The 15,450-nt window shown below is 39.4% G+C and overlaps 2 protein-coding genes across 2 annotated transcripts; both read right to left on the bottom strand.

The window, feature by feature from the left end:
* Nucleotides 1-3,283: 3,283 nt before the first annotated feature.
* On the bottom strand, nt 3,284-4,720 carry LOC109221160. The gene is made up of 3 exons (XM_019385624.1): nt 4,487-4,720; nt 4,016-4,300; nt 3,284-3,805 (listed from the first exon to the last, which is right to left on the bottom strand). The coding sequence occupies exons 1-3, from the start codon at nt 4,718-4,720 to the stop codon at nt 3,284-3,286; spliced, it is 1,041 nt and encodes a 346-aa protein (XP_019241169.1).
* Nucleotides 4,721-4,857: 137 nt separating this feature from the next.
* On the bottom strand, nt 4,858-6,273 carry LOC109221159. Its single transcript, XM_019385623.1, has 3 exons — nt 5,549-6,273; nt 5,143-5,464; nt 4,858-5,049 (listed from the first exon to the last, which is right to left on the bottom strand). The coding sequence occupies exons 1-3, from the start codon at nt 6,271-6,273 to the stop codon at nt 4,858-4,860; spliced, it is 1,239 nt and encodes a 412-aa protein (XP_019241168.1).
* Nucleotides 6,274-15,450: the final 9,177 nt, after the last annotated feature.

Here is a 15,450-nt window from a genome sequence, read left to right as displayed (position 1 = left end):
CAACACTTAACTACGAACCAATAGCAGAACAACTTCAAATATATTAGTCAAGTATAATGTAAGGATGCAATGCAATGCACATGACCGCTACGGCGCGTAGCTCGATCCATTTAATGTCGACGACGCTCACTGGGGTGTGTACAGACTCCGGAGGGGCTCCTTCAGCCCAAGCGCAATATAATCATACCATTCGCTGCGGCGTGCAGCCCGATCCGTACTCAGTCCATAATATGCATATGAGTCACGTAACAGATTCAATTAATTTCCCAATTTCCAATTTATTAAGAAGAATATACTTTAGATATTTAACTTCAGGAAAAGTGACTTAGCATTTCATAACAGTGATTAAACACAGGACTGAGATCAATGATTATACAAAGCATGCTATCACAATGACATTCATCCTCTAAGGATGCTACAGATCGGCACAAGGCCCCAAACACGGCAATAAGCCCAGATATATTCAATACAGGGTGCGTATCAGTCGCCAATATAGAAACATTCTTGTTCGGGATGGACTAAGTCTCAACCCCCAGTCATAACTAATCCCGCACCTGCCATGGGGTGCGAGTCACGCCCTACAATAGCGTCACAATGTGATAAGCCGGGGTTTCAAACCCTCAGGCCATCATATACACCAACTACTCACCTCTAACCGGCCGTAGACTGGTCCGCAATGCCTTTTCCCTTTGTATCGACCTCCTCGCGCGTCGAATCTAGTCAAAATCACAGTGAATACATAAATATGGGTTAAAGAAACATGACCCAATAAAAAATACTCGAAAAGTATAAAAATTCACGAAGTTGGTAAAACCCGAGCCCCGGGCCCACTTCTTGACAAATCCCGAAAATCACACCAACGGATTCCTCGTCTCGCCACGAGTCCGTGCATATAATGTTTACCAAAATCGGAGCTCAAATGGACTTTCAAATCCTAAAAATTCGTTTTCAAAAACCAAGCCCTAGTTCTTCACAATTTCTACCCACTTTCATGAATTTGAGTGTTGATTCTTCCATAAAATGGTATTTTCTAGTCAAGAGACTTACCTCAAATCAATACCCGTTGAAAACCCTCTTCAAATTGCTCAAAAAAGCTCTCTTGGCGGAGTAAAAATGTTTTCTTATCTTCTGAAATTCGCGAACACTGATTCATTAAAACCCTTCAGCAATTTTCGTTTCTGCGGTCCCGTAACCGCTTATGCGGGACCACTTCTGCGGCCATATGACCGCTTATGCGGTTTTTCATTAAATCCTTGGCCTTCCGCTTTTGCGCCAGCCATCCGCTTCTGCGGATCTCACCATTCCGATTCTGCGGCCTCGTTTTCGCCTATGCGGACACGCTGAAGCGATACCCCGTCTGCTTTTGCGGAATTACCCCGGTCCCTCATGGACCGCTTATGCGATCTCTTAGCCGCATCTGTTGAACCGCTTCTGCGGCTCCTTTTCTGCAGATGCGGAAATACCAGAAGCCAGGTGCACCAGACCTGCAACAAACATCAAGATTCTCCGTTTAACCACCCGAAATCACTCTGAGGCCCCCGGGACCTCAACCAATAGCACCAACACACCCCAAGACCTTATTCAAACTTGTTCCAATCATCAAAACACTATCGTTAACATCAAAATCATCGAATTACCACAGATTCAATCCTAAGTTAAACTAAAACTTCCGAAACTTGCATTTGATCTAAAACCCGACCTAAACACCTCCGAATGATCTGAAACTTTGCACGCATATCCAAAATAACCTAATGGAGCTACTGCAACTCTCGGAATTCCATTCCGACCCTCGGATCAATATCTCACCTACCATCCGGAATTCACCAAAATCCAACCTTAGCCAATTCAAGCCTAATTCCACATCGGAACTCCAAATTCAATTCCGATTGCGCTCCTAAGTCACAAATCATCCCCCGAAACTAGTCGAATCATCAGAATTCCATTTCGAGCCTTCTAACTCATAAGTCAACATTCGGTTGACTTTTCCAAACTAACCTTCCCATAAAGAGACTTATTGTCTCATTTCTAACCGAACTCTAACCGAATTACTTCAAATTCTCCAAACACATATAATGAAACATATAGAAGCATAAAACGGGGAAAACGGGGCGGTAACTCCCGTAACGACGGGTCGGGTCGTTACAATCACCAACCTTTCTGCCCTTTTCTTCTCCTCCCATCCTACTGCCTCAACACCTTTACTCTTAGGAATGGACATTATAATTTGTCACCATTAACTAGACTCCTACCTTATATATCAAGATGATGGAAAGAGTGGCATTCTATGAACCCTTGATCAAGAGCATAATTTGCCAAATGATCCGCTAATTTGTTTCCCTCTCTATATATATGTGATATTCTGCCATTGCATCTCATAAACATCTGTCTTATCTCTTTCACTTCCTCCTCCACAACCCAAGGTGGTTTCCACTCCCCTACAATCACATTCTTGAGCATCATAGAATCAGTTTGTAGCCATATATTAGACATCGCATTAGCAATACAATGCTTCAGTGCCTCCAATATTGCCATAGCTTCTACTTGTGTGTTTGTCCCTTCTTGAATTTCTTTTCCACATGCATAGATCAGATCCCCTTCCTCATTCCTCAAGCACAAACCTGTTGAAATCCTACTTGGATTACCCCTCGAGGCCCCATCAATATTAATTTTTATCCAGCCTGGCATAGGGAATTCCCACAAAACCTTGTTTATCTTCAGTTTGGGTGTGTAGCTCTCCATCATTCTAAGTATATCAGGCCACCTGTATGGTACTCGAACAATTCCTGACTTCCTTACCTTAATAAGAGACTGTATAGTTGTGCAGACTTGAAACACCACTCGATTGGTTGACACTGCCTCACCATGCTTGTTATTGTTTCTCCTTTTCCATAACTCCCACACGATTATACAAGGCAATGCTTGAAATATAGGTTTGAGTCTAGGAATCACTTTAACTGACCAGCATTTCACAATGGCTTGATGTAGACTTAGCCCTTCCAAAGACATTCCAGCATGTGAAAAGAAATAATACTAGACTTTTGAAGCTGTGAATGATCTATAAAAAACATGGCTCAATGTTTCTTCCTTTGGCATAACACAACACCAATATTTTGATGGCATAAAGTATCCCATTCTTCTTAGTATATCATCAGGTGGAAGTTTACCTTTCCGCAACTTCCACATAAAAAAAAGGATATCTTGAAAGGCAGACCTTTAATCCACATATTGGAAAATGTAATAGCTGGATCTTTCCTCCTCCTTAAATATTCCCAGGCTGACTTTACTATGATTGGCATGTTGTTCCCAAACACCAAATAGGCTTGTCCAGTTCATCATACATTGAAGGAGCTGGTATGCTATCCAAAATGTGTAGAGCTAGGTCTTCTGGTAGGATTTCTCTAATTTTATCCTCTTCCCACTGTCCTTCCACAACCACATCATTCACATTCTGAATTGTTTCATCGACTAAAAACTCCGGGGGTGTTACAAAGTAAAGGGCTCCCAGTCTTGTCCAATTATCAAACCAAAAAAGGGAAGATCCCATTTTTAGCTTCCAGTAAATCTGATGCTCTACTAGATCCCTACATTCCAACATCTTCCTCCAAACGTGTGATCCACCCCTCCAAGGTACAACAATTGCATTCATCTTTTTGCAATATTTTTGGCACATAAAAGAGATCCACATTGATGGCTTGGTCCTGAAGTTCCACCATAATTTGCAGAAAAGAGCCTTGGACATGTCATGTAATGATCGAAATCCCACTCCTCCTTCATCTTTAGGTAAACATAAAGTATCCCATGATGCCTATAGCTCTCCCATCAACAGAATTGCTCCAGTAGAATCTTGCAAATAGCTTATGTAGCTTGTTGATCACATAGGCAGGTGGATTCACTGCAGAAAGCAGGTGAATAGGCATGCTTTGAAGAACACAGCTGATCAGTACTTCTCTTCCTCCAATTGATAATAGCTTCCCTTTCCAAGCTTGAATTTTATCCAGCACTTTTGAAATCAAACCTTCATAAAAATCCATTTTCTCCTTGTGTAGAATATAGGGCAACCAAGGTATATGAATGGAAACTCCTGTCTCCCTATTCCAGTTATTCCTTCAATCTTCCTCACAACTTCATCACTTGTAGAATGGTGGACATATACTGCAGATTTGGACTTATTAATCAGTTGTCCAGATGCTGCTTCATAAGCATTTAGAACCTCCATAATCAAACTCAAAGAAGTGGCATCTGAGGATGAGAATATAAATGCATCATCTGCATATGCAAGATGGTTGATCTTAGGGCTCCACTTAGGCAATCCAAAACCACAAAATTATAGATTCTGATGCAAAGCATTTAGTCCCCATGACATTGCCTCTGCCGCTAGTATAAACAATGTAGGTGACAAAGGGTCACCTTGCTTCACCCCTCTAGTTGATTTAAAGAAACCATGTAGTTGCCCATTAACAAGAACTGAGTATCAATTGTTAGATACAATCCCAAATATCAAACCAATGAACCTTTCAGAGAATCCCATCTTCCTCAAAACCTTTGTGAGAAACAGCCAAGATAATCTATCATAAGCCTTCATCATGTCCAACTTAAGAACTACATTAGGGCCTGCCTTTGTTCTTAATCTAATATCAGTGATTATTTCTTGAGTGAGCAACACATTCTTAACCATACTTCTGCCTTTTACAAAACCTGGTTGTTCATCAGAAATAACCATAGGAAGAATATCTACTAACCTCTCATGAATGACCCTCGAGATGATTTTATTTGTGAAATTGCTCAAACTAATTGGCCTTAGATCAGAAAAGGTCTGAACATTTTTCTTCTTAGGTAATAGAACTAAATTTGTGTGAGTCACAAATTTAGGAGCTCTTGTCCACAGAAGAAAGCCTTCACCATTTCATGAATGTCTTCCCCAATGATTTCCCAACAAGCATGGAAAAAATTCCCATTGAAGCCATCAGGCCCACCTGCACTGTCCCCATTCAAACAAAACACTGCCTTCTTTACTTCCTCTATTGTTGGCAACCTCGTTAGCTCACAGTTCTGCATATAATTCAGCATTAAGGGAACAAGTTCCAGTATCCTAACATCAGTAGGCACACTGGATTCATGAAACTACTGCTGGAAAAAATGTACAGCTTCTTCTGCCATGTCTGCTGGATTTTCTAACCAATTGCCATGTCTATCTTGTATTCTTTTCAGCTGTAGTTTTCTTCTTTTGCCATTCACATGATCATGAAACATTTTGGTATTTCTATCTTCATCTTTAAACCAAGCCATTCTTGATTTTTGTTTCCAAAATTCTTCCTCCAATGCCCACACTCGATTCAGATCAGCCTGCACCTTATGGAGCCTTTCACGATTTTGTACTGTTGGACTCAATTCAAACTGTGTATCATGAACCTTCACCACTTCCTCCAAGCTAGCTATCCATTGAAATATATCCCCAAACGTAGCCCTGCTCCATGTAGATAAAGCTTTATTCAGTTTTTACATCTTATGATTAAATAAGATGAATGGACTTGCATGAAAATCTGCCTGCCAGTTTTCTTTAACAACATCCAAGAATGACTCATGTTTGATCCAGAAATTTAGGAATCTAAATGTTTTCTTGATACATGTAGAGCTGGGATTATATGTGAGATGCATAGGACTGTGATCCGAGCCAATCTTTGATAGATGATTGATCTCCAGACCTGGCCACAACTGTTGAAGCTCCATGTTCCCTAAACATCTGTCCAGTCTTTTGAAAATACAATCTTCCTCAGCTCTCCCGTTCCACCATGTGAAAATACTTCCCTTGAAATCAAGATCAAAAAGGTTGCAAGTATTAGTGCAATGCCTGAAATCATCAATCTCATTTATATGGACAGGAAGACCACCAAATTTCTCTTCGTCATCCCAAATCACATTAAAATCTCCACCCACGAGCCATGGCAAGGTCATATCACTGGCCAATGAATACAACGTGTCCCACAGTTCAATTCTTTCAATTGCATCACATTTAGCATACACCATGGTGATTATAAACTTCTTATGATCATCAGTATCAGTCATCCTTAATGTGATCTGCTGCTCCATATTGAAAAGAATATCAAAATCATAATTTTGATCTATGAATACCCAAACTTTGTTTGATACATTAACCACAACCTGTTCAACCCCAAGCCTTCTCCTATGCTGATCCACAATCCTCATCTGTTGCTTAGGCATAAAATCAAATTGATTTTGTCTATCCGTTGTGATAACCCTTTCGAAAGCTTGCATTGTGTTAACTGACCTTATATTCCAAATCAAAGCATTCATCATTAATTGAATGATTTAGAAAAGGTTCTCCTTGTTTGAACTCCTGGAACTTGCACCCCAGTAGTATTTGAAATTTAGAGTTGTGTTAGGACATAAATTTCAGTTTGGGTTGTTTTTGAAGTTCTGTGAGTGATTTGAGTGAAAATTTTAAAAAACAGTTTTTTGCAGTTTTTTAAATTTTCTACAATTTTCAAAATGCGTCTTCAAGTGAAAATTGGAAGTTTTATGAACAAGCGTTGATTTCGAAAAAAAGTGAAATTTCTTTGGAAAAATCTTCCATCAAATTTTATGTCCAAACGGGCACTAACTGTCTTCTAATTTAATTTGGTTGAAAAAAGTGAGTATACATTAAAAAATTAAGAAGATATTAAGTTTTCAAATATATTCTTCAGTAATAATTAATATCCAAAAATATGTTTGAGGAGAACAAAAAGATTATTTAGTCATATAACCCTTATGATAAATACCACTAGTAAATGATTTCTTATGAGTGCATCTGCCAATAGACATTTTAAAAGGATCAGAGAGCGCAATATATATACTATCTCCGATCTGAAATATTAGTTATTTTGACAAATTAAAATATAAGTTATTTCAAATGTTTGATATTTTCGAAAAAAGTTCTTCATAACTCTTTTGCCAGATCTACCCTTACACCCTCACTGCAAGGAGAGATAAAGAGTTATTTAGAGCAATTTTACATCAAGGCTATTAAATAATTTTGTAAGCATTGACTCCATTTTTTAAAAGGGTGATGCTAAACGACCCAACTTTGGCCACGCGCGTGAAAAGACATCAAAGACCCCCTAACTATTTAGCCTACAATTTTCTCTCCAAAATACAAAATTAAATATGGAGAGGCTCTTCTTATTCCCAAGCATTGAGGTATGCGAAAATTAAATGTTGGTAGCTGAATTTTTTATTGTATTTTATGTGTATAAAAATTGTTGTATTTTCTTAAAAACAAATATGGTATATGATATAGTATACTTCCTCCTTATCCAACCAAGTCAAGTGGACACTTTCTCTTTATCTAAAAATGTATTCAAATCAAGAAAATTTGGTGGTACTAGAAAATATGAATCCAAATAAACATAACACAAATACAACAATCACAAATATCCTGTATGTCTTGAAAGTTCTAAAATTATAACATTTTTAAAACAAAGCATAGACTTCTCAACCTACAAAAATATTTTGAAACGTGTGTTGATACCCAATTTTTCCCTATGTATTTTTATACTCAAAATACTTTCAAAATAGCATGTGTATGCATACAAAAGCATGCCCAAGAATTTTGGTATTTTTTCCTAATTTTTAAAGATTTTAAAATCAATTTATTGCCCATTTTGGCTATACAAAATCAGTAATTAACCTATTATATTCCCATATTTACACCAAAATATAATTAAGGTAATTTTTACATATTTTTACGAATTTATTTGGTATTTTAAAGCTAAAATTGCATGTAATTGCAACTTTAGCCTATTTTACGATTAACATCATTTTTTGCAATTATGAAATTATTCCCAGTATTTTTGGATTAATATTTATATATTATTAAGTAGTTTAGTTCTTTTAATTTGATCTTAAAATCATTATTGCTATTTATAAAAAATAAAAAGGGTAAAACTGGCTATTTAAAAGCTAGCCTCATTTCATTTCAATTTCAACCATTTGGTATTCCAATTACAGCCTAAATTAACCCCTTAATTGACCCAATTTCCAGCCCAATTCCGGACCAGCCCAATCCCACTTAACCCCAACCATTAACCCGTCTATATTACCCGACCCAAACCCCTTTTAATCTAGGCTGTTGATCAACCTGATCAACGGCCACGATCACTCCTTACCTTTTTTAATCCCCCAACCCTAACATAACTCCCTCATTTCGACCGGGCAGCCGCCTCTAAATACCCTCCCCCCTCTCAAACGCTCTCGAATGTTCCTGAAACCCTAATCGCCTCCACCCTCTTCAACCTCTGACTCACCGGAATCCATGGCCTCTCAGGCCATGGACGACCTATACTCACCTCCTATTACCCTCATGTGCCTGATACTTGAAGGTTCGAGGCCAGACCTCGAAGGCCTTCACCCAGACCTTCGCCGATTCAAGGTTTCCGGCTATCTCTGGCCCTACTCTGGCATATCCTAACCTCCTGAGTCTGATTCCGACCTTATCCGACTTAGATCGGACCTTTTCCAAGCCTTTCTCATCCTAGGGTTCCTCTGAAACCCTAACCCTATGAGGTTTTCTCCTATTCTTTTTAGATCCGTTGTGTATCTACGCTATACTTGAACTTTTAAACGATTCCCCTAAACTTTCCTTTGAAACTACATTCAAAACCCTTCTTTTCCGATTTAGGGTTTTCTGGAAAATGTTAAAGAGTTTTTATGATTTTTCTTCTTTATGTTTGCCTCTGTTGTGTCCTTGTATCATCTTTCGCATGCTTCCCTTACTGTGTTTTCTATACTATTGTCTTGTAGATTTTTCGACTGTATTTTACCGTGTTCTTATATGTTTGTCATACTGTGTTTTCCTATATGCTTTTCTGCTATATCTTCCCGGCGATTCTTGTGTTTTTCTACTTGCTAAGTTCTTATGGTTCTTTGTCTGCCTTCTACCGAGCCTTGTTTAGGGTTCTTCTAAGTATGTTTCTCCTGTTGTTCTTATCAGTATTGGCCATTGTGTGCTTTGAATCCTTCTACTGTGATTGCATGTTACTTTGCTATACATGTTTTTATCCAATTGCTTGCTCTCTTTTTGTAATTTGCCTGAACTAGGATTCTTATTTCAAAACCCCCAACTCTTTTAGGATAATCTCGGAGTTCCATATGATTCTGACTTTTGATAAACTCTTCTAAACTCTGCTACTAGATTTTTATGCTGATTTACATGACAGTCTCCTTTCATACTCACATGCTCCTTATATATGAAGAATTTCCCTCTAATTGGTCTTTAAATTTGCAATTAGCGCAAACCTCCTTCTGAATATAGCTTGATTGATTTTCCTTCCATCTATTACTGATTCATAGATGATTTGGCTTAGGTAAAACCCTTCGTTATTTTTGCGACTTGGTTCACTCATACCAAATTTCAGACCTTTGTGATTTACTGGCTGTCAAATGATTCTCTTGCCTTATTTGCATAAATCATGTACTGTCAAGACCCTGTCCTTAAATAACTTTCATGTACTTGGCACTGATTTGCTACATTGCACACAGGTTTGTTTAGTTTCTTTCCTTAATTAGTTTGTACCGTTTGAATCTAAATCCCTTAATTAAGGTGAGTCTTATGTAATTGATTGACAATCAGGCTTGTATTATTTTTCTTACCTTATTTTCTCGTGACTTTCACACTATAAATACACGACCCTCTTTCACAAGACACACACAAGAACACAATTAAAAACATACTTCATACTAAACAACTTCACAATTCTCTTCTGAAGGCATACTTAGAGTATTCTTGCTTCTTGTTTGCACTTTGGCTTTTTACAAGACTACTGCTCTCTCTTTACTTGTCTCTGTGAAACTGGTATGTCCTAAATTAATTTTTCAGCATCATCCCAATGTGTCTTATTTACAGTCCTTGTATCCATGTCCATTTTCTTTTTCTCTATAATGTTTAGCACTTAACTTAATATGCCTATATGCTACTGCCTGATTCTCTTTCTTGTGAACACTTGTTCCCTATCCCATTACCCCCCTGTGTGTTTGTGAGTGGGGACTTAGAACATGGCAACAAGAATTGTTGTCCATGAACTGAGTTTTGACCCCCCCTAGCCTCTAGTTAGGCCGAATAGTGTGCCAGTATGTCTCATTGCTGGGTATGCCCTTTGCCTGCTCTTTCTTTGTACCCTGTTTCTATTATGAACCCCCATACCCTATTCCCTATGTATGCTGAGTTAAAGTTCATGACCTGGCAGCACCCAAATTGCTGTCCAGGGCTGAACCCGACCTTCAATAGGTCCTAACTCCCCAATTTAAAGCTGACAGGCTGGTCAGGGGTGTGCCAGCATCCCAATTATTGGGCATGACCACCAGCCTGCCATGGCCTTCCCTGATCTCCCCCTATTGCACTTACACTTACTCCTTGACTCTAAGTTCTGCCCCCATCCTATAAGCCTTGCTTTGGGACCTTGAGCTCCCTCTGAACTTGGACATTTGAGGGCTGGCCCTTCCACACTGCACTATGATTCTGTAATGGTATTTGGGGTGTATGCATTGCCTAGAGTTCGTGAAGCTCCTTGGAACATTGACACATCCCGGATAAGAGAAAAGCTTTGAAAATCTGCTCATTGGAAATTGGTCTATTTCATGTATCAGACTAGGAGTCTGAATTAGGCTCTCCTTGGTTGGAATTTTAATTTTTGATGTAATTTACTTTTTCTGGATTCATTCAAGTTGTAATAACATTGTAATAACTATGGGGCGTATAGTAAAACGGGGAGGGTCTCTCATTTTATGCATGTGGGGTAGATATCATGCTTTAGGTTTTATTCCTGCAATCATATCATCTTCGTTTGTGTATCTGCATATTGATATCCTGCTTATAGGTCATTTCATTATACATTTAGAAATCATGTCTATAAGTTACTCACATGTACATTTAGAAATCATGTCTATAAGTTTATTCACATCTGCATTTAGAGATCATGTCCATAAGTCTATTCACGCCTGCATATAGAGACCATGACAATAGGGTTTTCTGCATTTCTGCACATCATTTATCACTAGGAAAATGTTTTGGAGGCCCAAATAACAAAATGCACTCTAGATACCATGTCTATAGGAATCCTGCACTCTTACAAATGTTTTAAAATCAATCACGCTTGGAGAGCATGCCTATAGAAATAACCAACTGAATCTGAATCGTCCATCTCGCTTGTAAGTCTAGAATCAGTGGTACAGTTGTTTTAAAATCTGCAGAACTTCTGTTTGTTTCTAAAATCAATAATCATCCTTAAAAAATAAGTACGCCTTCTGCATTGTTAGATATCATGATTACAGATCTCACCAAGGCAAGCCACTAGGTAATTAACTAACTACACCAGTCTTTAATAATTACAACCAGCAGGCAGGCCTAATTCGGACTTCTTATCTGAAAATATGTGATATTTCAGCCACCCTTCCTTCGTTAAGCATAATTAAAGACCTAACCAGTACCTGAAGTCATGCTATGTATTTGCATTTAAGTGAGGAGGCATGTCTGAGCCCTAATTGCTAATTGTCTCCCCCCTATTTGACTATATGTTTTGATTGTCGCCCAGATTATTATCCTTTCTCGAACTTCTGAAAAGCCCCAATTCGCTTCCCCTTAGGACTAGTAGTTCCAATGCCTCCGGAACTGATAGGATCGGGACAGGTAATAGCATGCAATAAGTGACGATACTATTCCGCGCTTTAATACCCTAACGGGGTGGGAAAGGGTAGCCATGGAGATGATGATCACGTGACAACATCACGCGTACGATTGGTTACCGGGTGTTGCGTGGATGATCCATGTATTTATACAAACCTAGGACCCCCTTTTCCTTTATTTAATTAATTTTAGCTTGTCAATTTTCAGAATTCTGCATTTCGTTTTAATCATTAAAATTCCCACTTTAATTTTCGCACTGTCCTTTCCTCTAAAATCTTCTGCTCATTCCCTTCCTTGTTTGATAATTTTTATTCATTACTTGATCCTAATTTTCTGCATTTAGACATTCTTGCCGATAACTAGGAAGTCACTTATTCAAATTTCAGCATGTTTAGTAACTTTTATGCATACCTACTTGCAGTCTTTATGTGAAATTGTCTTGTATGCTTATTTGCTTTAAAGTCACAATTTTTGCATGGTCGGGAACCACACTAGTGGATCTTGAGGAGTGCCTAACACCTTCCCCTCGAGATAATTTCTAGCCCTTACCCAAACTCTTGTTATTCAACTAAAACCCTTCTTAGTGTCCTAATGCACTTAATCATTAGGTGGCGACTCTTCACACTCCAAAGCCCAATTCCCAATAGGGAAGAGAGTTGTCCTCCCAAATGTCGTATACCCAATTTCACCTTTTAAAGGAAAAGGGGGCTTCGACAGCATGGCGACTCCGCTGAGGAATTCTTTAGGATTTTACCATTTCATGTTATTTATGACTTCATGCTTCTTTACATGTCTTTACTTGTTTTTAAGTATTTATTCTTTCTTTTACTGCGAAACTGACTTGGCTCTTTGTTTTCTTTTCTTTAATGCTTTTACCGCTTTCTTTCAATACTGTTATAATTATGAGCAATTATTGTAATCGTTACTTTATGAACGTGCAAGTACATGACAATTTGTTAATTATTGTATTGCATTTTTTTCAACATAATATTCCACTCGTGCCAAACAAAAGACCCTTAGCAACGCTTGTAATGAGTGGTTGCGCCCTTCCGATATTATCATCCCTTAAATCCGTCAAAGGCATATTTGCGGTATAACCAGTCGATCAACGGTGTAGTCGACGGTTCCACGCCTTTCCCTCTTGAGTTGTCCGCTCAAGGGTACCTTGTCTAATACCCCATAGAAACCATTTCTCTTTAAAATTGTGCATGCATCATGGTCAAACTTAGCCGAGTCAGTTATGTTGTCCGCATAATGACTCTTTAAGATAGCCTTGTCCAAAGTCCACTGGGTTTCCTTGAAACCCAAACGGACGCTACCACGTTCTATGCATTTATTTGGAGAACTAAATGCTTTGTTATGCTAATTATTGACGTTAAATAGTCGAGTCCGGTGGGGGAAAGGGGTCTAACCTTTTGTTTTGCAGAAAATGAGGCACGAAGTCCCCAGATTCGGCATGGTCACCAACATCCACCCCAAGCTGTTGAATTGGTGGAAAGATTTGCACTCCAGTGATCAAGCTCTTGTCAGAAAATATCTAGGAAACCTACCTTCTCTCCTAGACATTCAGCCTAACAATAAGATCAAAGAAGCTGCAACTTTGTTTTGGGACTGTGATAGATCGGTGTGTCGCTTCGGGGACATAGAAATGACACCTTTACTTGAGGAAATAGGAGGGCTAGCTGGGATACCATGGGAAACTCCGAGTTTGCGAATGCCGGAAAATCGTAAGGGTAGGGGTTTTCTTAAGATGATGGGTTTAAAGAAGAATCTCGATTTGACATGCTTGAATGAGAAGTCTTCTAATTCCATTCGACCATTTTGTATGAAAGGTATGGCCACAACATCATACCGTACTATCCCAGCCGAATTTGCCATCATCTACATTGGGGCAATCACCAAAGAGGTACTTCGTGTTTAGGTTCTGTTTTTGGGAATGATCAGTCCTGTTCCAAACACAAGAAGGCCATAATCCACACCACTACTGCGCCAGTGCGTCCTCAAGACCTTGATGAGCGAATTAACAGGCAGCCATCCTTGTGCCAATTATAGTTGCAGAGATATACCGAGCCCTAGAAAGATGTCAACAAGGGGCCAAACATTTCGAGGGATGTAATTTTGCTACTCCAACTATGGCTTATGGAGCACCATCCAAAGGGGTGAGTACCGACAGGAAATCCATCGTAGAGATTGGGATGACCATGTCGCTTTTCATCACCCAAGGAGGATGAATTATATGCCCAACATGTTCGCCCAAACGAGAGAATGATAGAAGGGGTCGAGCTCTTTCGACAATCTTACTAAGACCGGGTGCAATGGATGTTCGAGTTGTTCCATACTGAAAATTCATCAATACGGTCTATGGGATACTCCATTTCTGATACTGATAGGTTTAAGGGGACCTACCATATGTCCCTATTCGGGTAATGAGACCAGGTAGGTAGAAGACAGGTATAACAAAGGGTCGACAAGATGATCATTACCGGGCTGACTTCCAGGCCTGAGAATAAAGTCCGTACAGTGTCAAGCCCAGCAATATGTGGCATAAGCGAAAGATGTCTTGGGAAAGACACCAATTGAGCAGATCGTACTCAATGGCTGTGTTGTACTCTCACATTACATAGGCTGGTTGAAGACAATCACAAATGATTTGGGTCAGTCCCGATTTGTTTCGAGGTCACAAGGATCATGATTGAAAAAGGCGGAAGCGCAAGTGAAGTACAACCAACTGCGCAGAGGATGGCGGAATGTGAAAAATAACGCCGGAAATACAAAAAGCCAAACAAAGCTTAATCGGAGAAATGGAAAGACATGGATTCAGGCCAACAAACGCAAGCTATTTTGGGGTAGCGGGGCATAGTGGAGCCGAGGAAAGAAGTTTCTAAAGAGAGTTGAGATTGTCGGGTTTGCTGAAGGAAATGAAGCGGACATCTGGCAAGGGCCTATTGCTGCTGGATGCGCGATCTAGGAGAGCTGTACGAAGGAGCCAACACGTTGCGAGTCTGGGGAAGGTCCTCTGGAACCAGTAGAGATAGGAGTTATTCTTTGCTCACGCAATGTAATAGGGCTTATAGCCAATAGTGACATCTTTACTTCTGTTTAGTTTAGTATCGTTTTGGGACTTCGTCTCTATTTTTTCAAATATAAAAGAGGCATTTAAGCAATTATAGTTCTTCCCAAATTTAATTGGTCGCGTAGCCTACCTCGGGCACAACAAGGCTCCCCAAATTAGGAATGCGATTTATATTCATTGCACTATGTGTTAAAATAATGCAATGTTTTTATTCCTCAGGATCCACACTTAACTTGTTACCCCTTTTTGTTTTTACTTTTTGTTTCAATTTCCCCTTTCCCTAAAGGTTAGTTCGTTGCATTCTGGCATCGTCATTTACTCACAAAATATCCAAGGGCCGTCCACCTCCTCCTCCTCCGAGTCCTATCAAGAAACAAGAACAAGGGAAAAATGGAAGAACTTGAGGGCAATATCAAGGAAGGATAACTCGTTTGAAAGGGTAGGAGGTTCACAGGGTATTCAGTTTCCCAAAGGAAAGTGTCTCCAGCCGAGCAAAAGTTATTGAAATTCCAGGAAGACTGGGACAAGTTCGGATTTGGCATAGCTTGTCATTTTCCCTCACTACACCATATGTCAACTCCCCGACACTGAAAATCCCACACCACCACAAAAACATCTCGGGAAACCACAAAACCAATCCGGCTCATCACCACCAACTGCAACACATGCCACACTCAGGCATACACCCCACTGCTTATCC

This window comes from Nicotiana attenuata, unplaced genomic scaffold (genome assembly GCF_001879085.1).
Source record: "Nicotiana attenuata strain UT unplaced genomic scaffold, NIATTr2, whole genome shotgun sequence".
Lineage (NCBI taxonomy): Eukaryota > Viridiplantae > Streptophyta > Magnoliopsida > Solanales > Solanaceae > Nicotiana > Nicotiana attenuata.
The sequence above is the reverse complement of the archived record's forward strand: the minus strand, read 5'-3'. Positions and strand labels throughout refer to the sequence as shown.

What these genes read in the sequence shown, in the direction of transcription:
- LOC109221160 (XM_019385624.1), bottom strand. Translation starts at nt 4,720, where the DNA reads ATGGTTATTTCTGATGAACAACCAGGTTTTGTAAAAGGCAGAAGTATG. An exon ending in TTGGTTTGATATTTGGGATT is followed by an intron (nt 4,301 to 4,486) that starts GTATCTAACAAT and finishes GGATTGCCTAAG; the next exon opens with TGGAGCCCTAAGATCAACCA. An exon ending in GAAAATGGATTTTTATGAAG is followed by an intron (nt 3,806 to 4,015) that starts GTTTGATTTCAA and finishes GGAGAGCTATAG; the next exon opens with GCATCATGGGATACTTTATG.
- LOC109221159 (XM_019385623.1), bottom strand. Translation starts at nt 6,273, where the DNA reads ATGCAAGCTTTCGAAAGGGTTATCACAACGGATAGACAAAATCAATTT. An exon ending in GATGTTGTTAAAGAAAACTG is followed by an intron (nt 5,465 to 5,548) that starts GCAGGCAGATTT and finishes TACATGGAGCAG; the next exon opens with GGCTACGTTTGGGGATATAT. An exon ending in CAGACATGGCAGAAGAAGCT is followed by an intron (nt 5,050 to 5,142) that starts GTACATTTTTTC and finishes AATTATATGCAG; the next exon opens with AACTGTGAGCTAACGAGGTT.